Source organism: Sphaerodactylus townsendi, linkage group LG12 (genome assembly GCF_021028975.2).
Source record: "Sphaerodactylus townsendi isolate TG3544 linkage group LG12, MPM_Stown_v2.3, whole genome shotgun sequence".
NCBI classification, from domain to species: domain Eukaryota; kingdom Metazoa; phylum Chordata; class Lepidosauria; order Squamata; family Sphaerodactylidae; genus Sphaerodactylus; species Sphaerodactylus townsendi.
Window position 1 is genome coordinate 45,879,794 of NC_059436.1, and position 21,954 is coordinate 45,901,747.

Here is a 21,954-nt window from a genome sequence, read left to right on the forward strand (position 1 = left end):
TAGCAGTTGTTGAAAATAGGGTAGGCACGTAAAGCTTGGAAGGTTACAATTCTCAAAGAGTTCCCATTACCTGGAAGAGCACATGGTCAAAAGATGGCTGCTCTCTCCAGAGTCCAGCCAACAGGTCTGCTCCCTTCAGTGACCCAGCAGAAAGAGAGAGACCACACCTCTCTGCTCCCAGCACTTTTACCAGTTACCTGGCCCCCCCTACGGCAGTTTCCCACCCTCTTTTGACCTGATCAGGCTGGGTCAAGATATCTTTTCCCCCTAGGTCAAGTAGCTCTTCCTGATGTCCCTCTGGCATTTTCTAAGTCCTCCAAATCTATGATACCTGGTGGGAGAAGGGAAGGGAAAAAAAGGGGAAGAAGGAGCCATTCCTCCACAGAATGTAACCAGCATTATTGGGGGGGGGGTCAAAAGGAGAAGAGAGATTGAGCCAAAACAGAGCAGAAGGGGAAGACCACTCTGAAACAGTGTTTTTTAAATAAAGCGATCGATTTATTAAATCGGCATTTAGTACACACACACATCATCTCTTTTAATTCAATTCAGTTTTTTTGCATCTAGCATCACAATGATATACAAAATGTCGTGAATATCAGTTCCCGCTCAACAAAATAACCACCTGTGACCACAGCAGCAATGCATGGACCGAATAATTCAACTTGATAAAGACTGCTGGAGAATTCAGAACATGCCTATGAACTGTTTCTGTTGGAATGGCCATTTCCAGAACCAGAATCCAAGAACAGGTACACCTGGTAACTGACCTGATTTCTTCTGCCTGACACTTGCAGCTTGTGGTCTTCATCTGGCTGTTAAGTTTTTTCTTGAGACTAGCTAACTCGAATTAGAAAATTCAATACTTGGCATCTTTGTAGCATCTGCCTTTTTGTTGTTGATTGATTCGGTGCCAGTTCACTAGTCTTTTGGAAACAACTGTCTGCAAACCTCTGAGTAACACAGGACTTTGATGTGATGAAAGAGTTCTGTGGATAGAAAATTTGGGCCAACAGAAGACATCGTTGGCCCTACCAGCTTTTCTTCTGGTGACAAAGAGAGGAGGGATCTCCTTTAACACACACAAAAAGTTATGCTGGTGATTTGTAGTACCTGAATGAGCAGGTGATGTAATATGGGACAGGTACTGAAGTAAGGATAAAAGGTGAGCTTGGGACATAAAGTTGGATGGATCCAACCCATGCTTTCTAGTGTGCTTCTGGTTTCCACAGCACAAACCCCGGATGGAATTCTTTGGTCCGAACTACTCTCTAGTTTTAGAAATTTGGGAAATCCAGTCTGGTAAACAGGCCTTTCTCACAAGGCGAGCTCTAATTTGTTGACCTGCTTGAGCCCATTTTTATCCCAGCGCTTAAATCACTGTGGTCCTTTTTCTATATAAAACCTCGCAAGATCTAAAGCAACCACCAGATTTAAGGCTTCATCAAAATCAAGTCATTGTTTCTCCTACAATTGATCTTGTAGTTAAATCATGAACAGTGTGTTGTTATTAATTCCTACTGTTGAGAACAGTCAATGGGTTCATAGAGCGGTCCCAGTCTAGACTTCTTGCTGCCTTCCTCGCCCCACTGCTTAGAATTTATTCTTTACTCTCATGTGAAACATGCATGTGTCTATGTGCACCTGACCAAATGGACTCAAGCATTTATGCGACAAGAAATCTCTTCTGCCTCTTAAGAGGCCACAAGCTTCTCATTCCTCTGGACTGCTTCCCAAATTGTTTTTTACAAGCACGGTTTAAGAGAACAAAAGCAAAATTGGGAAAAAGTGAAAATTTCGATAATGAGGTTTGGGAACATTTCTAGAAAAATTCCCTTTGTGGTGGTTTTGACAGCCATAACAAATCATTCATTCAAGTTACATAAATGCGAAACGTATGTATTAGAAGTCTCATACTGCAGAAACATACATCTGCATTAGGCGCTGAATTCAGCCTACTACATTGCTCACATGTAGTAAAAATTATCATAAAAGTCAGTCCGCAGAATTTATAAATAGTCTCTAAAATAGACATCTAAAAGCTGGGTGAACTGTTCCACTTGGGGCCAAACGGCTAAGAACTTTTCTTTGGGCCTGGTACAAATGTTGAATAGTGGTCTCAACCCCACTAAGTCCTAGCCCAGGCCTATAACCTCAAAAGTCATGAAAGAAAAAGTTCTATTTTATGAAGGGTCAGAAACAGATCGTGCCGTGGTCATGGGCCTGTAGCCCAAGCTGGGACTCTCCTGGCTCCCAATTGAGTGTACCTGCTAAGAAGGTTAACATTACCTTAACTCTCCGGCTGCATACATATTTCCAGACAAGGGCCGCTGAATCAGCAACTCCTGCAGTCCTCCAAAACTTAATTTTTTTCCCTTGTACTTTTTTTTTTTAATCTACCCTTACAAAATAAGCATCTGGTTCAGTTAACATTTTTCTAACCCGGCATCAGATTGTTGTGATGAACTGGATTAGAAACTCGCCAGCCGCATACGGCAGTTTCCCACGAAACCCTTCAAGCAAATAATCACAACACTTTAAAATATTATTCAAGGTTTCCCACATTCCAAAAAAACCCATCCAGGCACAACAGACCTAAATTAAATTGCTGGCGCGCAGCTTTTGTTGCCGTTTCGTTGCGCTGAGAAGAGATCTGTGTTTTGCGCTGTGATTGCCAACATTAATAAACGTCGTACCTTGTGACTTAAAAAAAACCCCAAGAACCTTCCAGAGGTTTTATTTTTTAATTTTTTTAAAAAAACCTACAACTATATCCTATTTTAAAATCTTCTTGACATTGATTACATCTGAATCCCAGTTTTCAAAACCAGATCTAAAATATGTTATTTTTCTCAAATGCTTCCCGCTCCACACACAAAAGTGTAGGATGCAAAGGATACTCTGAATAAACCAGTCTGAAAGATAATAAATTACAAGGCCCTGAAAGACAGAAAACAGTCGAAAGAAAGAGGGTCAGCATGGAATAATGGCCTTTATTGGGGCAGCAAGGTCTTCACAAAACCTTGTTTGTGCTGAAACAGGAGTTTGAGATTTTGTTCTCTGGCTGAACCTGTGGAAGAAAGCAACCATTTAAATTACTGAGAATTACTGGTGGAAATTACTTGAGGCTGTGGTCAATGCTGGATCACTTCCAAACTACAGCCTCACACGAGTGGGGAACTCGCTGTACTATTTCTGCAAGAGGAAGCTCTCATGATTCGTACGCAAAATGTCCCTCCACGTAGAAAACTAGAATAGCAGGGATCTAGCCTAACTTTCTCCCTGACCTGATAGCTTTCTATGGGCAGTGATTAACTTAGGATAGGGAACGATTTTATCACAAGATTCCTGATCTACCCTGTTTCCCCGAATATAAGACATCCCCCAAAAATAAGTCATAGCAGAGGTTTTGCTGAAGTGCAAAATATAAGGCATCCCCTGAAAGTAAGACATAGCAAAGTTTTTGTTTGGAAGTATGCCCGACGAACAGAACACAGAAAAATAAGACATCCCCTGAAAATAAGACATAGCGCATCTTTGGGAGCAAAAATTAATATAAGACACTGTCTTATATTCGGGGAAACATGGTACAAACGGAGGTGGTCCAACGTGGACACAGCTATGCCGTGTCAGGGGGTACCCAATGAGGAAATACGAGGGCCAGGCCAATATAAGGATTTGGCATGACTGGGTGGCTGCCAGAGAAAGCCCACCACCTGCACCTGATCAATAGGGCTGGGAGGAGCCATTCTGTGGTTAGGTGCTGCAGCTTTTCCTGGGACCCTTCTCTTGCAGTTAGGAAATGGAAGATGTATTTGTCACAAGGGCCTCAGAAGAGGATTCCCATTTCCAACAAGTAGGGGGCCCAGAGGAAGAAGCTGACTTGTGGTTCTCCCAGTCTCCTTCAAGCCCCACAGCCAAAGCCCCAAATACCTGCACTTCAGCGCAAGTGGGGGAGTTGATCAGAGAAGGTCATTTTACCCAGGGTGGAGAAAGATGCCTGCATGAAGTGACAGAGGCTGAAGATGACGGAGGAAGCCCTGTCTGGATGAAGATGACCGGGGCTGACAAATGACTGCTTAGACCGGGACCAGCAACAGAGAAGGTCCACTGGGATGGATGACTGAATAAAAGAGGTTGGTTTTGAAGGGCAACTAGAAGCAGGAAGGGAAAGCTGCTGGACCGCTTCAGGGGGAGGGTCCAATTTCATCCGCAACTGTGGTTGCGTTGCACTCTTTTTCTCCTCTCCCATCCCAAGAAAGCTCAGGAGTTATAGCAGTGATGGCGAACTTTTTTGAAAGCGAGTGCCCAAATTGAAACCCAAAACCCACTTATTTATCGCAAAGTGCCAACACGGCAATTTAAACTGAATACTGAGGTTTTAGGTTAGAAAAGGCGGTTGGCTCTGAGGTGCGCGTTACTCGGGAGTAAGCTGGGTGAAGCAACTGTGCAACGCTTCAAATGGGCGAATCACGACCCTAGGAGGGTTTACTCAGAAGCAAGCCCCATTGCCAGAAACCGAGTTTACTCCCAGGTAAAGGACTGTGCCCAGGCCAGCCTAGATGTGTGTGTGTGTGTTGGGGGGGGGTGATTTTCCACCCCCCCACATGATGAACACTGTGTGTGCGTGCCCACAGAGAGGGCTCCGAGTGCCACCTCTGGCACCCGTGCCATAGGTTCGCCACCACTGAGTTATAGCATGAAATAATATTAGCGGCTGTGGATAAAAGAACCTTAGGAGCCGGGGGGGGGGGGGGCGATGAATGGACGGACGGACGGACGGGACAGGAAAACTAAAAGGCAGAGACAGATTATCTGGACACAGCCATTAAAGATCTCATCGGAGTGCACTGTGAACATTAAATATTAAGGCCCGTTTGTTGCATTCCATGGGTAGAAACCGAGCTATCATTCCCCAACCGACGGGCGTGAAATGCATGCCAAGCCAGTGACCAGTCATTTTGCAAAGGATTTGATTAACAAGGCAATTTATGTTGCTCGTATAAATGAACAGGCTGCAGCAGGCGGGAGGGAGAACAGCACGAGCTAATTAATGGACATGGAGGTTTTACTCACTTGCAGGTTTCCTCTTGCCTTCTTTAAAACATCGTGAGTTAAGGCCACTGCAAAGAGAAAACACAGGGCAAAGGGTTTGAAATCTGGTTTTATTTTTCATAGGGCTCTGCATACAGGAAAGGGACTTGAAGAGGGAAAAAAAATGCAGACAGAGCATGATGGTTGCAACTGGCCAGGAAATGCATGCTTAAATTCAGGGGCCCAACACCATTCCTCTGGGCCTGTTGGTCTCAGACCCTTAATAAACGGACTCTCAAGTATTGATCAGTAGCATTTATTGAATAGGCATCGAAGCACCACACTGGTAAAGTCAGTTTTGACGAAGCTGGCGTTCACAGTTTCCTTTATCCCCCGAGCGAGCCTCCCTCCCGGTTTCCCAAGAATTTGTGACAAACAGCCTTTGGAGCTAAGGCGCCCCAAGGTCACCAGCAGATAGCAAGAGAAAGCCACCCAGCTTCCTTGCCCCACGAGATAATGAAGGCAACATTGTTCCCATGAGACAAGAGGGCAAGGGGAAGCTTAGTTGTCTACAAAGCATGTGAAGTCATAAAGTAAAGATCAAAGAAGGAATGCTCCAGATGGCAGTGGATACATATAGTAGGCTGGTTACATATATCTTAATAGCAACAGTAATTTGTTATTTTAAGCAGGGACAATCAACTAGACAGCATCCCCCTGATGGGGCCCAACACAAACTTGGAATATGTTCTGGTAGCCCCACTGATTTCCAGTTGTGTTTAGCCCCAATTGTTTTGTACAGCTGTTTGTCACTCGGTCATGCATCTTGGAAGCATAAGTAGTTCTTACTTATTTTCTGCCTATTACGAATTCCCTCTGGGAAAGGAGAATGGGAGAGGCAGAGAAGACTCTTGATAAAACCACTTGGTCCCGGGAGAATCTGTTGCCCTGGCCAACAAGAAGTTCCTTTCCAGGACACATCCAATCACCCACCCGTGCAGTCTGCCTCTCCAGAGAATAAAGAGTTAATACAGGGCAGAGGTGGTTGCATGCAGCAAGAAAGAGAGAATAGGTACAAGGGCCCACCTTGATTTCTAATGTTGGTGAAGTGCCCAAAGATTTGGAGCTCTTTTGAATTATCACAATAAGCAGTCCATATAGAACTCAAAAGCTCCCCCACTCCCATGCAGGGGTGGAGATGGAGTCCATAAAGCCCAATTTTTGTGCCGCTTGTTAATGGAGAAGTTCCTCTTTAAAAACAGGCTTGAAAGGACAAGCCGCTGGGAAAGGATGCGTGCTAACCTTTAAAAATTGTATATTTGCAAGGTTTTGTGTCTAATAATTGACATCAAACGCAAGGGCATGTTTCATTTCGGTGGCTTGAGTAACTTACGACATTTATACAGTTTAGTTTCCGACACATTTCAGGGGAGGGCGCGAAGATGGCATTTTCAATTTCAGATTAGTTACTCCTAAGAACGTAATTGTATGTTGGGCGAGTTCACCGAGCCACTTTGCCCCATCAGGCAGATGCCTTTGAAGAAGGTGAAAAATTCCTCCTATAGCAGTGGTGGCGAACCTTTGGCACTCCAGATGTTATGGACTACAATTCCCATCGGCCCCTGCCAGCTTGCCAATTGGCTGTGCTGGTGGGGGGGTGATGGGAATTGTAGTCCATAACATCTGGAGTGCCAAAGGTTCGCCACCACGGTCCTATAGTACATGGGTTGGGGTAGGGGTGGGGGGATGGATTTAGGGTTTTTTTAAATCAAAGGTGTAAGGAAAAAGGAGGCCCCTCTGCTTTCAGACAACATGCTCAGTGCAATGCTAGGCTAAGGTGACCAGATGTTCACCTCTGTGATCCGGGACGGGGAAACGGCCGCGCGCACGCAGCCGCAGAAGCGCACGGGCTTCTGGGGCTTGCCGTTTGCTTGTTAAGCATAGCCGTCAAGAGCGCACGGCCTACTGGGGCTTGCCACGCCTCTGTGACAGAGAGCTGCAAACGGCAAGCCCCAGAAGGCCATGCGCTCCCGCGTCAAGTACGGGAGGCCGCCGCGACCGCCTTAGCCCCAGAAGGCAGTGCGGCAGCCTCCCAAAAATCGGGACAATTTGTAGAACCTGCGGGACGCGGGACAAATTGTTTAAAGGCGTGACGGTCCTGCCAAAAGCAGGACGGCTGGTCAGCCTATGCTAGGCCCAAAGAAGGGATTTTCAGTAGCAGCCTTTGGAATTCCTTGCCCCACAAACTCTAGTCTCACTCTCACCTTCCAAAAGTCTGCACAAATCATCATATCCAGGAAGGCATTCTGTAATGAGATTCCCTGGCACGTTCCCTTCTCTTTTTTTGCATTGCTGATTTTCCTGCTGAGTATAATTCCTTTTACCCTTTTTTAAAAGTCTTTTCACGGTCGTCCTACCACTGATTTTATGCTTGATTGTCCCTGTACTGTGGTTAGCTTCTGTTTTCAGACTGTTTCAGGTGAAAGCTGGGTTAGTCCACAGTATCAGAATAAAAAGAAAGTCCAGGAACACCTGAAAGTCCAACTCAACTTTCCAGGGTGGAAGCTTTTGTCCAACTTTGACTTTAAAAAAAGTTATGCCCTGGAAATGTCTGTTGGGCTTGAAGGTGCTACTGGACGAAAATTCTGATTGGACTAAAATTCTGATTGGACTAAAATTCTGATTGGACTAAATTCTGATTGGACTAAAATTCTGATTGGACTAAAATTCAGAATGGAGATTGTAACCTCCAATCTCCATTTTGTGAGCTCCCCTAGGGACTAAAATTCTGATTGGACTAAAATTCTGACGATCAAATTTCGATTGGATCAAAATTCTGATTGGATCTGTGGTCATTCAGAATGGAGATTGTAACCTCCAATCTCCATTTTGTGAGCTCCCCAAGGCATCTGGTGGGCCACTGCGAGTAGTAGAGTGCCGGACTAGATGGACTCTGATCTGATCCAGCAGGTTCACTCTTATGTTCTTAACCTGCCTTTCAAGACTGGGGTTTGACTGAATGCTACTTGCTCAGGGAGTCAGATGTGTGGAAGTCATTTCCCCGATGTGTTCATTTCCTTGCTTTAATGTCGTCGTTCAGCGTACTGTTCTATTCTAAAGCGTTTGCCTCAATCTGCTGATTGCTATGCAATCCATGCGGACTCCTGGAAAGGAATTTTAAAATAATAAGTAAACAGAAGGGGAAGGTGAGGGGCAGCTCGCTCACATTGATTGATGATGACTTTCTCCATGTTTTCTTTTAGCTGGTTGGTCAAGCGCAAGTGCATCATAGTACTGTGCAATGTCTTCTCCTGAGTAGCCAGTTTTCTCCGGAGCTGATGCAGCTCTGCTTTCATGCTTTCATCCTACGGAAGGAGAAAATACCAAGGTGACTTTTCAGCCCCATGTTACCACTGTGCAGAGGCGGAGCTACCAGGGGACAGGGGGCACTGCACTGGGCACATGCCTGGGGGGCGGAAAATCCCCCCCACTGCCACACACACTCTTATCTTAGTTCAGCCTGACAGTGGAGGCTGGAAAAGCGGCTTGAGGCGGAAACAACCTGGTGGGAACTACATTCCCCAGGAGACCTTTCAAGCCCCAAGGTCTCCTAGGAAGTGTAGTTCCCACCAGGCCGTTTTCGGCCTCAAGTGAACAGGCCGCTTTTTCTAGCCTGCACTTTCAGGCTGAACTAAGGTAAGAGTGTGTGTGGGGGGTGTGCAGGGTGGGATGCTGCAAGGGGGGGGGGTGCAGAAAGCGCAGAGTGCCCAGCTGCACCTCTGCCACTGTGTGACCCATGAATAAACATATGCAGAAACACCACCACCCCTTGCTTCAGCCCTGAGTCAGCAAAGCTGCTTGAATGATGGGTGCCCCGTGTGTGCACTGGAGCGCCCGGATAAGCTTTGGATTCTCTTTCAAATCTTGCTGCTGGAGACCGATCTGTGATTTGAATACTCTGAAATCAGTGCAAACTGAGTGAGTAGTACTCTTGGGCAGCCCTGGTGATTGTCGTATATTGCTGGTAAGATGTGGGTGTGGTGCAGTGATTAAAAGGGGTGGACTCTAATCTGTAAAACTGGGTTGGATTCCCCACTACTCCAATGAGCAGTGGAGACTAATCTGGAGAACTGGGTTTGTTTCCCCGCTCTTCCACACGCAGCCTGCTGGGCGACCTTGGACCAGTCACAGTTCTCTCAGAACTCTCAACCCAACCTACCTCACAAAGTGTCTGTTGTGGGGAGAGGAAGGGATTGTGATTGTAAGCCACTGTAGGACTCCTTACAGTTGAGAAAAGCAGGGTATAAATTCAAACTTTTTCTCTCTCACTGCACACAAGAGTTCTTAAGACACAGAAATACATGGGTGACTTTTGGGAATGCTAGTCTGTGGGCACTGGTTCTCCAGTGTTTAAGGATTATATTCACAAAGAAAATATTATTTGTTGCTCCTTTCTTAGACGGTCAGCAAAGGGAGTCCAGTTTCCTTTTGAAGTCAGTCCCCCTTTGGTCCTGTTCGTTTGCCGCTTACATGTTTGGAACAGAAACAATGCAGAGGAATCCGAGTCCCTTTTGTTAGGTTTCCTCACAGGGAGGGCCAGGTGCCTCTCTTTGAAACCGCTTGACCTTTGAAGAATCAGCCTCAAAGAAAGTCACAGTCTTCAGTCTGGACAACCTGAGCAAGGCTGTTAATAACAGAACATTTTGGAAGATAGTAATCTGTAGGGTGGCCATAAATCAGAAGGAACTTGATGGCACTTGACTGGCACGCACGCACGCACGCGTAGTTCCCCTTTCAAATTTTGTTATCATATGTCCAGTCAGCACTTTTATTTATTTATTTTATTATTTATTAAATTTGTAGGCCGCCTCATCCCCGAAGGGCTCGAGGCGGCTCCCAACACGGCTGTTCCCGACAGCAAATAATACAACATAAAAGTTAAACCATTGAAACTCAGCAGCAATCAATAAATACATTAAAAACAGCCAGATTGTGTAAACACATATATACAGGCGCCCGATCTAAGGCCAGGAAAGAAAAGGAAGCAGAAGGGAAGGGAAGGGGAGGAGATAGGCAGGGCCCATGATGGACTTTGGGCCCAACCAGATGGTCCAGGCTGGCAGTTTTGATGGTCCAGGCTGGTACGTTCTTTGGGGGAGAGTTTGGGATAAAAGGAGTTTTCAACAAACAAATGACGGCAGGCCACTGGGCACTCTCAGCTAAAGTGGTCTGCCGCTTTTGTTCCCCGTACCTGAAGAGAGTAAGCAGTTTTATGGACCACTTTCATAGGCAAGGAGATTCTCCAAAAGAGCTTCAAGAGGTGAGCCGCTTCTTCCAAGTTGCACCGTGCAGCGCAGATGGCTGCAGAATGCCTGTCCAGAGATGCTTGGCATGCAACCTGCATTGCAGAATTGGAGAAAAAAAAAGTTTTCTATTTTATCCTAAAAAGATTATGAAAACGTAGGCTTTAATTAATGGCATAAATCCAATTTGCTATGAATTCTGGATTCATTTTGATGAACAAGTGTATTGTGTGCCAGGCAAAACTAATTTATTAGGTTAAAAAGGCTGCTGAATTATACATTATTCAAGAATTTGGGGAAGGGGGGAACAGAGCGGACGGTGACTTAGCCTAATCAATAACGGTAATTAATAAAAGGTTACATTTACTACATTTGCTGTGCCACTTGGAAAAGACTTTTCCTCGTCTGATTTGCATTTCATGGCATGCGATTTGAAATTCAAATGACTCCCGGCATTAATTTAGGCAATATAGATGTTTCTTCCTTAGCGGGCCCTTTAAACTGTCCCATTTAATGTTAAGCTAACTGTTGGGGCGAAGGCAAAATGCTTTCTTCGGCGGACAGATGAGAAAACAAATGGGAGAAGCTGCCAAGATGAGGAATGGTGAGGAATGCACAGAGAAAAAAATGTTGAGTGGGACCAGGGCAGGCTGGGATATATCGGGTGGGATTGCTTTTACAGTAATTTCCATGAGCCCCTGAGAATGAATGTGAGGTTGCAGACTGCAAACTTCAAGACGTTTTATGGAGGACATTGTGTGGGTGGTTCCCATCGTCCCATCCGGGAGGCAGGAAATGATTTTCTTTTCCTCTTCCTGTTGGATGGAACCGCCCCTGATCTCCAGTGTGGAGACTCTCTTGGTCTTAAGAGAAGAGAACCCAGAGGACTGAGGAGAAACAGCCCCCCACAGGAAAAATATTTCTGCCACACCTCAAGGGAATCACAGATCAAATAGCGAAACTGATGAAAAAACAGAACCTACAATCAATCTTCAAACCTACCAGAAAAATACAGCAGATGCTACGCTCAGCAAAGGACAAGACAGACTCTGAGAATTAACAAAACTTGGTAATTAAAAACACCAGAATCAAAGGTCAAGGGCATGCTAGGTTTACGGACAATGGACTCTACCCAGACACAGGGTTTGCATTCACTGTTGCTGCTGCAGGCTGAAAAACCCCACCCGCAAATACAATACTATCAACCCCCCCTTTGCATAGCAAGTTCCACCCAAACACTTACTGATTGGTTCCTCACTCTGGGACATGGACAATATATACTCCACTAAAATCATTCCCTTCTCACTGGAGACAGGGTGTAACAGACTTCTCTCTGTGGTACACCTCTGAAGATGCCAGCCACAGATGCAGGCGAAACGTTAGGGACAAGATCCACCAGACCACGGCCACAAAGCCCGGAAAACCCACCAGAACCAGTTGAATCCAGCCATGAAAGCCTTTCTTATATTTTGTTTATTTATTTAGGTTACTTGACTATTTTTCCACTCAAAGTTGCTCACGTTCCAAATTCTAGAGTCACCCCATTACCCAACTCCACTTGCCATATCAGGGCAATAGTTGAATATTGTTCACAACGAGATTTTGTTTTGTTTTTATATGTTAAATAATCTGTTAATCGTCTAAAGAAAACTGGACACTCCTCTCTCTCGGTCTCAAAATCTCCTTCCTTCAGCTTCACTGACACGTTCCACTTTTAATGGGAAGTGAGAGACATAAACTTAATTTATTTCTGAAAACCAGCTCAGTCGTATTTCTCTATTAAGTGCTTTATTTAAAGCACAATGAAGGCACAGTCGTACCAATTCAGGATCACAACATTACTACGTACCTTCACTCCACGCTCCTGATGTTCCGCGGCTTTCAGAGGAAGGTCCAATTCGGATAACAGCTTTCCTGTTCCAGAGATCTGCTTCCGTAAAGAATTATAGTTCTCAACCAAGCCAAGGATGTGTCTTCCATTTTTGTCTGCCCAGACGCAATGACCAGGAACAATACCAGGCTCACAAGACTGGGAGCTGAACTGGGAAGATCCATCTGAATCATCCAAAGATAGCTCTGCTTCTAATGCACAAGAAACCAAAGGTCAGCAAACGTCTGCAATCCTACGCAACATGGCTAGCTGCTCAAATATATAGCTCCAGTTCAACTCTGTCCCCATCCCACTGTGTTTTCCTTGGCTTGCAACCACTCCCCTCTATTTGAGAAATGGGTGTTCTATTATAATAATTCTAATACACCTGGAAAAACCGCTGGGTGAGGCAAGCATTGTTGTGGCATAGTGGCTAAGAGCAGTGGCGCAGTGGCTAAGAGCAGTGGCGTAGTGGCTAAGAGCAGTGGCTAAGAGCAGGTGCACTCTGATCTGGAGGAACTGGGTTTGATTCCCAGCTCTGCCGCTTGAGTTGTGGAGGCTTATCTGAGGAATTCAGATTAGCCTGTACACTCCCACACACGCCAGCTGGGTGACCTTGGGCTAGTCACAGTTCTTCTGAGCTCTCTCAGCCCCACTCACCTCACAGGGTGTTTGTTGTGAGGGGGGAAGGGCAAGGAGATTGTAAGCCCCTTTGAGTCTCCTGCAGGAGAGAAAGGGGGGATATAAATCCAAACTCTTCTCTTCTTCTTCTTCTTGTCGATCCCCTGTGGGATGCAACCAAGGTGATAATGTCTGCCTGTGGCTACGGTCATTGTCCTGACACTCTGACAGAATGATAACATAAAGCGGGGGTTAGTGTAACCCTGTTGTCAGGTTCACAGCACGTGGCTGTGTCACTTCTATCTCTTAACAGGGCGTACATCCCTGAATAACCATACAGAAACAAACTTCCAGATACTTTTCTGGTGTTATATTAATCTTATAGACCGTACAAGCATCCGCTCAATATTCAACTCGGCAATGTGCCGATTGTGCTACAAAGTATGACACAAGGTGTTCCATACAATTTTTACACACACAATGCCTGGATCAAAGTCATAATGCAAAGACTACACATAAACCACTGAGCTAGTTGGGCATTCGGATAAGGGTTTGACCTCGACAGCTCTTCATGGTGCGTGCAATGCTTTTTCCTAAGGCTGTTTCTGCACAGCCCATTACAGCGTTGTGCCGTTGGTGGTTGCAGTGGGCACCACCCACTCCTTGGGTGGGCACTCTGTGGACAGGTAGCTCATTGGCTGAACTGCAGTGCTTCACACAGCTGCACTTTGCAAACGGCATTCTAATTTTCTCAGGGTAGATGTAACGGGCGATTGCTGCCAGGATTGGCCAGTGTGGGACGCCATCATCAGGGGTGGGCTCTGCAGCACCGATTCTTGGCGGGCGCTTCACCCGACGCCAGCTGTGGAACGCCGTTGCTGAAAAGACACGCTCGTTGAGCTATTTTCAAATACACCATTGTGGGGCCGCTGGAATGTTGCTGCATCGCTGCAGCGTTGTTTCTGCAGCAGTGGCCGTGCGAAATCCCTGCCCATAATGCTGTTTTTGCCGTCGTTTTGCCAGCTTTTTTGGCCCGTGCGGAAACAGCCCAAGGATTTCAGACATCAAAGGTTGTCCTGGTATTCACTCCAGATACTTCACCCAAATATCAAGCTGGACTGCGGCCTACTCCTGATCCTCTAAGCTGACGCAAAAGTCCTACTCAGAGACAGCAAGCAGAAGCTCACCGGGCTGGGCCAGGGAGCTGAAGGGTCACCTGGATTCAAAGAACTGAAGGGTCATGTGCTTATCAGGGGATTCCGCCAATGTGCCTTCGGTGGTGGAAAGGGCCATCAATTCACAGCTGATTTATAGTTAACTTATAAGCTAGGGTCCCCATGACACCCGCTGACACCTTCCCTGATGCCTACCAAGGGTTTTTAAACAGTGGGATACTTTCGCCCAGCAGGGATTCTGATTGGCCATGGGAGACTGTGCAGATTTTTTCATAAATTGTTTTAACAGCAGCTGCATCCACAGGAGAGGGGTCTTCACTGTGTGACTGAAAGGAAGCTGTTCTGCCATTTTGTGGCCGGCTCCTCCTCCTGCAGCGTCCATTTTGTGGCTGTGCCTGCCATACACTGTGTCAGAAGTCTAAAGGAGCTTGTGGGATGAAAACATTTGGGGACCCCCTGTTGTAGGGTTTCCAAGGCAAAAGGCTGCTATGCAGGATCGCTATGGTTGCTATGCAGGATCGGCCCTGGTGAGTACGTGGATGAGAGACCACCAAGGAAGCTCACGGTCACTATGCAGAGACAGGCAACGGCAAGCCACTGCTTGTCTCTGCGTAGTGACCGTGGGCTTCCTTGGTGGTCACCCATCCACGTACTCACCAGGGCTGATTCTGCAGAGCAGCCAAGATCTGATGAGGCTGGGCTAGACTGGGCCTCCCAGGTCAGGCAGCTTGCTTTTGGGCATCTGCAATCATCCCTTTGGTGAGAAAGCTCAAGCTCTTGTTCTCAACCAAGATTATTCCTTCACTGGAGTTTTATCCTGTTATTCAGTCAGCAAGATACAGATACCTTTATTGGAATACAATTACTCAGCCAAAAATGACGATGCTCAAACAGATTTTTTTTTAAAAAAAGAAAAGAAAAATAGAAGCATCAATTAAGATATCACTTTGAAAGAGACATGAAGAAGGGGCTCTTCATTGGATTTTGCTTCAGGAGAGATGATCAAGCCCCTAGCTTCTGCTCCATCCCACTCTGGTGCTGCTGATGCCAAGTAGGAATGGAAGCTCACAGCAGGAATAGGATCTTAGCATGTTGGAAGAATGCTTGGCAATTTTCTGCCCTTTTCAAAAACAATCTTTGGGATGGAGCTACAAGGGCAAGGGCTCTCAGCTGGGCCTGAATCCTGCCTGCTTTTGCATTCTTACTCTGATGGGCTCATTATAACTCTTTCTTCCAAAACAGTTGCAATAGGACTGGTGCCTTGCAGGTGGCTTTACTATTGGCTATTGCGTTCTTTCTATGAGAATCCAGAGTCTAGATCAGGGATGTCAAACTCACAGCCCTCCAGATGTTCACGAACTACAATTCCCATTAGTCCCTCCCAACATGAGCATTGGCTATACTGGCAAGGGCTGATGGGAATTGTAGGTCATGAACATCTGGAGGGCCGCGAGTTTGACACCTGTGGTCTAGATGAACTAGGACCGTGATGGCGAACCTTTGGCACTCCAGATGTTATGGACTACAATTCCCATCAGCCCCTGCTAGCATGGCCAGGATCCGGTTTCTGTTGTGAGCTTTCATTCCTACCTGGCAGGATCCGGTTTCCGTTGTGAGCTTCCATTCCTACCTGGCATTAGCAGCACCAGAGTGGGACAGAGCAGAAGCTAGGGTCTTGATCATCTCCCCTGAAGCAAAATCCAACTAGGATGAAGCTATAGAATGAAATCCCCTCAGCCAGGGTGGGGCTGCAAAATGAAATCGCCTCCCACCCCCTTGTTCCCTTACTTTTTCTGTGTAGGCTGTGAGGTTTTGTGATCTGTCACTTATTGAGATTTGGCTGCCACTGGAACATGTTTTATTGACAGGCTAGGTTCCAGGATCTGTCCATTATCTTAGAGTGCTGAAATTGTACTATTTTATGTTCGTAGCCCGCCTTGAGCCCATGAGGACGGGCGACAAATAAAACAAATAAAATCAACATTTGTATTGCTACCAGGCAACACTGAATGTGCGTAAAAAACTCGGGATTTTGCTGTCTGTAGCAGTACCTGCTTTTACCGGTGATGTGGAGCATCCGTATTTCTGCTGTAAGTCAAGGACATTGCTGTCGGCAGCGGGGAATTTGAACTCTAGTTATCGAAAGAGAAGAGTGTCAGTAAGAGGGCAGTGTTACAGCTGTGTTTTTCTACACGTTCATAATTGTATCTCAGGATATCGGTGAAGGGCACAAGAACCTTGCAGAAAGCTAAGCGAGAGGGGATCTGGTCAGCACCTGGACAGATCTCATGGGAATCCCATGTGGAACAGCACCTGGAGTTCTTTGAAAGGCAAGATAGAAACGCAACCAACTAAATGGATGCAATTGTTTCAAATGTGAAGAAGTTCACAGACTGAAACAGATCTTGATATTGCGGGCTTCTTTTCTCCCTTTCTTCAGAGCAAGCTCTAACCTTCAAGAGTTGGGGGCAACATCTGTAAAGAGTGGGTAACGTCTTATGAAATATCAGATGTCTGAGATAGTTCAAGTAGCATTTGCCCAGATTAGAGAAGTAAATTCTGCAAATTTCTTTGTGGCCTATTTTCAAAACCTCTCTATAAAAGGAAGGATCATGATCCCGCAAGTTAATACTGAGAATTCATGTTGACCTCAGTGGGAAAGTTAAGCAAAGGTTTAAACTCCTCCCACTGAAGCTACTGGACTTTTAAAGTACAATTCTTTAAAGCAGGTTTACTCAAAATCCTACTGAGGTCTATTCGATGGTGCTTACTCCCAGGAAAGTGTTCACAGGAGTGGGCTGTAAAGGGCTCAACTTTGGTCTGATATGTCCAACTCTTTAAAACATTTGTAATACTTAAGAATAGCTTGAATATTTAAGAATAGCTTACTGAAATGGCTACGTTGCCATAGAATTCGATAATTGTTGACAAGAGTTTTTTTCCTGCTATAGTTAGTGAGAAAACTGGCGCCCTATTTACAGAAGGCCAATCTGACTGAGGCCCCTTCCGCACACGCAAAATAATGCGTTTTCAAACCACTTTCACAACTGTTTGCAAGTGGATTTTGCCGTTCCGCACAGCTTCAAAGAGCACTGAAAGCAGTTTGAAAGTGCATTATTCTGCATGTGCGGAATGAGCCTAACACTGATCCGTGCTTCAAAAAGGTCGAGGCTAGACTACTGCTAACACAATCTATGGGGGGCTGCCCTTGAAGATAATCAAGAAACTGCAAGAGGTACACAATATAGCAGCCTTATTGTTATCCCAGGTTAACTGGCAGAACCGCGTTACTGCTGTTCTAACGTCCTTTCACTGGCTGCTGATTAATTTCTGGGTGTCATTCAAAATGCTGGTACCCACCTGTAAAGGCCTTTATAATCTTGGGCACACACACTTGCACAACTGCCTTTTCCTGCATGCTCTTGTAAGAAAGCTTCATTCTTCCCAGAGATGTCTAATGTTGGAACTTGCTTTGTTTAAAGAAATCTCTGCAATGGTCTGGGCTCAGACTTTTCAATGGCTGCCCAATACTTGGGGAAAAGAGGTCAGGGGTTCTGTTCTTTGGGCTTTCTGGCAAGGCTACAAAACAGAGTTTACTCCAGAGAGTTTTTGGGGCAGCCTGAGCGGGCAAAGGAGGAATTCCTTGCTGGTTAGGTACAAGGTGTTTTCATCCCTACTGAAGTACAAATTGCCTGCTATTTAAAGATTCTATTCAATCCCAAACAAAGGTGGGCCCTTGCTCAAGCTAGGTGCAACTCTTTCCCCTCAGCCTTTCTTCAAGGGCATTTTTTTGGGGACCCCTAAACAAGACCAGGGTTGCTCTCATTACACCAATACTCCTGAGACGATGCGGCACATTTTATTCTACTGTCCCAAATACACGGATTTTAGACCTGATTTTTAGTGTATTATCCCTCCTCTGTTAGGGCACTCTGCTCCGAATCCTTTGGGCTTGTTTTTTTGTTAAATAATAGCTCATCTGTGATATTGGAGATGGTTGCAGATTTCTGGGGAAAGGTTCTGGTATGTTGATCTTCCCCTATATTTCAGATTTTGCCCTGTTTGTTTCCGACTCTGTATTTTTAATGCCGTTTAAAGGTTTATTTGATATTCGATACAAGGTGTTTTAAGCTAGGTTATGGTAGAAGAAGAAGAAGAAGAAGAAGAAGAAGAAGAAGAAGAAGAAGAAGAAGAAGAAGAAGAAGAAGAAGAAGAAGAAGAAGAAGAAGAAGAAGAAGAAGAAGAAGAAGAAGAAGAAAAAAAAGAAGAAGAAGAGGAGGAGGAGGAGGAGGAGGAGGAGGAGTTTGGATTTATATCCCCCCTTTCTCTCCTGTAGGAGACTCAAAGGGGCTTACAATCTCCTTGCCCTTCCCCCCTCACAACAAACACCCTGTGAGGTAGGTATGGCTGAGAGAGCTCCGAGAAGCTGTGACTAGCCCAAGGTCACCCAGCTGGCGTGTGTGGGAGTGTACAGGCTAATCTGAATTCCCCAGATAAACCTCCACAGCTCAGGCGGCAGAGCTGGGAATCAAACCCGGTTCCTCCAGATTAGATACACGAGCTCTTAACCTCCTACGCCACTGCTGCTCCTGGTAGCATTTTAATGTATGTTATATCTGTCATTTAATCCTATTTTTATATTGTTTTTACATTGTCGCGACTTATTTTGGGTTTTGAAACACTTGGGAGAAAGGCAGGTATAAACAAACAAACAATCTGGATTTTTCAAAAGGACAGTCACCGCCAATAAGTCGATGACAAAAGAGACTTCTCCCACTGCTTTGAGGGATGCCAACCTGGTTCTCGCCACAGACTTCATTCAGTTGTTACAAACAAACCTGATTTGTCCTTAGGCTGGAATAAAGACATCCTGATTTAAGAAGCTCTCAATCTAACCACAGTCTGTTTTGACATCCAAATCCATCCACTTTGGCAAAATGGAGCTTGCTTCCTGACCACAAACTGGGTGCTTTGTACTTACAATCAGTGGTGAGAACCAAAATTTTTAGTAACAGGTTCCCATGGTGGTGGGATTCAAATTGTGGCATAGCGCCAATGGGGCGTGGCGGGGCACGATGGGGGCGTGGCCGGGCATTCCAGGGGCGGGGCATTCCTGGGCAGGGCTGTGGCAAGGACGCAGCCGCTGCGCTGGTCCTTGGGCGGGAAACAAATACACACAGGCACAGGCTGACACGCACGCCGGTGCACCTCCTGCTAGACTGCTTCAAGTTCTGCGCGCTACTGCTGAGAGGAGGGCGTAACTAAGGCAAAAATCACGTGGCAAAATCACTAATTAGTAACCCCCTCTCGGCACACACAAATAATTAGTAATCTACTCTCGGGAACCTGTGAGAACCTGCTGGATCCCACCTCTGCTTACGATTTGTGGACAAGAAAAGTGTATTTGGAATTCTTGACGCACACCGGTTTAATGCCTAATAAAGGTTTTGGATTGGATTGGATTGGACAAGAAATGACACCAGTTAGCCAGTGCCCGATTCAGATGTTGGAGTTAGGCTAAAAACTTTCTAAATCAGGAAGTCTTTCAACTTGGTTCTGTGCTAAGGCATAAGGAAAGTGCCCAACAATGGAATTGAACAGGCTTCCTTTCATCTAACTACAGTCCAGTTCTACTGAATAATTCCAAAATAAAGGTTTGCAAAAATTCCCCACTTCCTTCACCCTAACCCAGGGGTTCTTCAAACATAAACATTAGAGCCATTTTCTAACCTCCGAAGTATCTGGGTTAACCTGCAAAGTAAATTAAATGCTACTGCCAATTTGAATTTTATGGTGAAATTCAAATATCGCAGGGCTGAAAGAGCTGAAACTAATTCTCCCCGCATTTCAGCTGTCTTGCTTGTTTCAGCTTGGCTCAACAGAATCGAGCATATGAAAGGAAACAGTAAAAAGAACTGTAGTATTTGTTTCTGAAGTATTCTGGTGTATTCCGTACAGGTCAACTATAGTGTCTGCAGGATGTTATAAAAACCACTGGGGGGAGGGTGTGTGTCTTCGTACAGGTCCCGTACCCCAAATGAGTTTAGCCTGTTTTATCCCCCTCAACCTGGGATTTTCGAAAATCACTAAAACACTGATCTTCTTGCAGAAGGCCGGGTTGGAGGTGCTCTTGCACAAACACAGCAGGCAGGAGACGCTTTATTTCCCTCTCTTCCATCGCTTTAGGTTCTGTGCCATCCACTGTCAGGGAGAATCCACCCACCTGCCATTCTGTGCAGGTCACCCAGCACCTGGCGGGCAGATTCTTTGAGCACACGACAGGGTACAAAGTCCTTGCCCCCGTGGCAGTATGACCACCCTATGGATCTACTGCAACATGTTCATTATTGCCTGGTCGTTGGAGGGAGATCCCTTTTTATTCTGTAGGGCGCACAAGTGCAGCAACACGATCAGACTGTGGGACAATCGGCATGGCTGTGGGGTTCGTTTCTGTAATACCTGCGCAGCTGCGCATGTATTGCAGGAAATGAAAAAAAAGAGGGAAGGGGAGGGGGCCCAGCATCTGGACCTGGCCCACCCACCCTAGCGGAGGGAGGGGGAGGGGTGGCATGCAAGGGAGGGAAGGGGATGAGGGGTGGCAAGCAAGGGAGGGGAAGGAAGGGGAGGGGCCACGACTTCTGGACATGGCCCACCCACCCTGGTGGAGGGAGGGGAGGGGGAGGGGTGAGGTGGCATGCCAGGGAGGGGCGGGAAGGCGTTAAAGCAACCCAGATTGTTCCCATGGGCTCCAATCGCTGAACGGGTGAAAGGCACACATGCGAACAGGAAAAAGGAAAACAAGTTCCTTTATCATGACTGCAACCTGTTATATATTTGCTGTGCGGAATCCACCTCTGAGCGATGAAGCATTCATTCATGTTCCGGGGCATTGCAGATCTCTGGATGTCCCCTTATGAGGCAGATTTCTACAGCTTGCAAGTATTTCCAGCATTCCTTAACGTTTCAAATTGCTAGTGTCCTTCATTTAACAGCAATGCAAATAGAGGAAAAAAAATATTCCTCCAGGGTACAAAATTTATTCTGTTGATTTATTCACAGACCATCCGAGGCACATATTGATCGTTGGTGAGTAATGTGCTGCCTCCTGCAGCAAATGCTCTATGGTTGTGCATTAAATAAACCATTCAGGTAAGCATAAAACGTGTAGAAACATAACCCAACTGTTCTGTTAGATACAGCTGCAAAACTCCCCTCCCCCCCACACACATACTTTTTTGCAAAGGGAACAAACGGTTGCAGGTTTCTGAGGTAAAAATCAGAGAGTAGTTCTCAAAATACTGTCTCGACGGAGTTAAATTTGTCAAGAGAGAAAAGCAAAACAACCCCCCCCACACACATATTCAAGTTCCACCCTTTCCGACCTGACCTCTTTCAAGTGAAGTCACGCATTCAAATGTGCACCGTGCCGTACCGTTTATCCCAGTGTAATGCTGCAGTTCCTGTTTCAAAAGGTAGTTGATATTCACAGTTGACCCTGAGCCGGCTTTTTCTCTCCTGCCTCTCGAAAGCTGCTCTTCTAATTTTACGTGCAAGGCCCTGTTTGCCTGGATGCTTCCTTCAAGCTGTGTTCTCAAGTCCCGTATTTCAGTTAACAGCTCATGCAAGTCAAGTGGGCCGTTCTGATCTTTCCGGCACTCGTCTGATCCGTCACGGCCGAGATCTGAGGACGTTAAGCAAAAATAAATCACCGTTGTGAACAATTATAATAGTCATTATTAAATGCTGAACGAGCGCCTTTGAGCCAGATATTAAGAACTAACTACAAACAGTAGGTAGATAATGGCTTGGGGGGGGGGGGGGGGGGGATCCACCACTCTTAATTGCCTCTACCCTCCAAAGATTTAATAAGAGCCAAAATTATTTTTCAATTTGTCTATAAAAGCTAATGTTGCATACCCAAGGCAAAATTATGGATAATAAGGGACTGGAA

The 21,954-nt window shown here is 45.9% G+C and overlaps 1 protein-coding gene across 5 annotated transcripts in view; it reads right to left on the minus strand.

Moving 5' to 3' along the window:
- Positions 1 to 476: 476 nt before the first annotated feature.
- CDK5RAP2 (CDK5 regulatory subunit associated protein 2) overlaps positions 477 to 21,954 on the minus strand; it is a 187,581-nt gene continuing 166,103 nt past the window's right edge. For 3 of the 5 annotated variants that reach the window (XM_048513449.1, XM_048513445.1, XM_048513446.1), the window contains 7 exons: positions 21,436 to 21,684; positions 16,055 to 16,135; positions 12,187 to 12,419; positions 10,286 to 10,432; positions 8,261 to 8,399; positions 5,077 to 5,123; positions 477 to 3,070 (listed from right to left, as the gene is read on the minus strand). In XM_048513449.1, the coding sequence (XP_048369406.1) occupies positions 3,014 to 3,070; positions 5,077 to 5,123; positions 8,261 to 8,399; positions 10,286 to 10,432; positions 12,187 to 12,419; positions 16,055 to 16,135; positions 21,436 to 21,684 (953 nt within the window). In that variant the 3' untranslated portion in view covers positions 477 to 3,013. The remainder of the gene's footprint in view (positions 3,071 to 5,076; positions 5,124 to 8,260; positions 8,400 to 10,285; positions 10,433 to 12,186; positions 12,420 to 16,054; positions 16,136 to 21,435; positions 21,685 to 21,954) is intronic. The other 2 variants (XM_048513447.1, XM_048513448.1) reach the window with 2 other exon arrangements.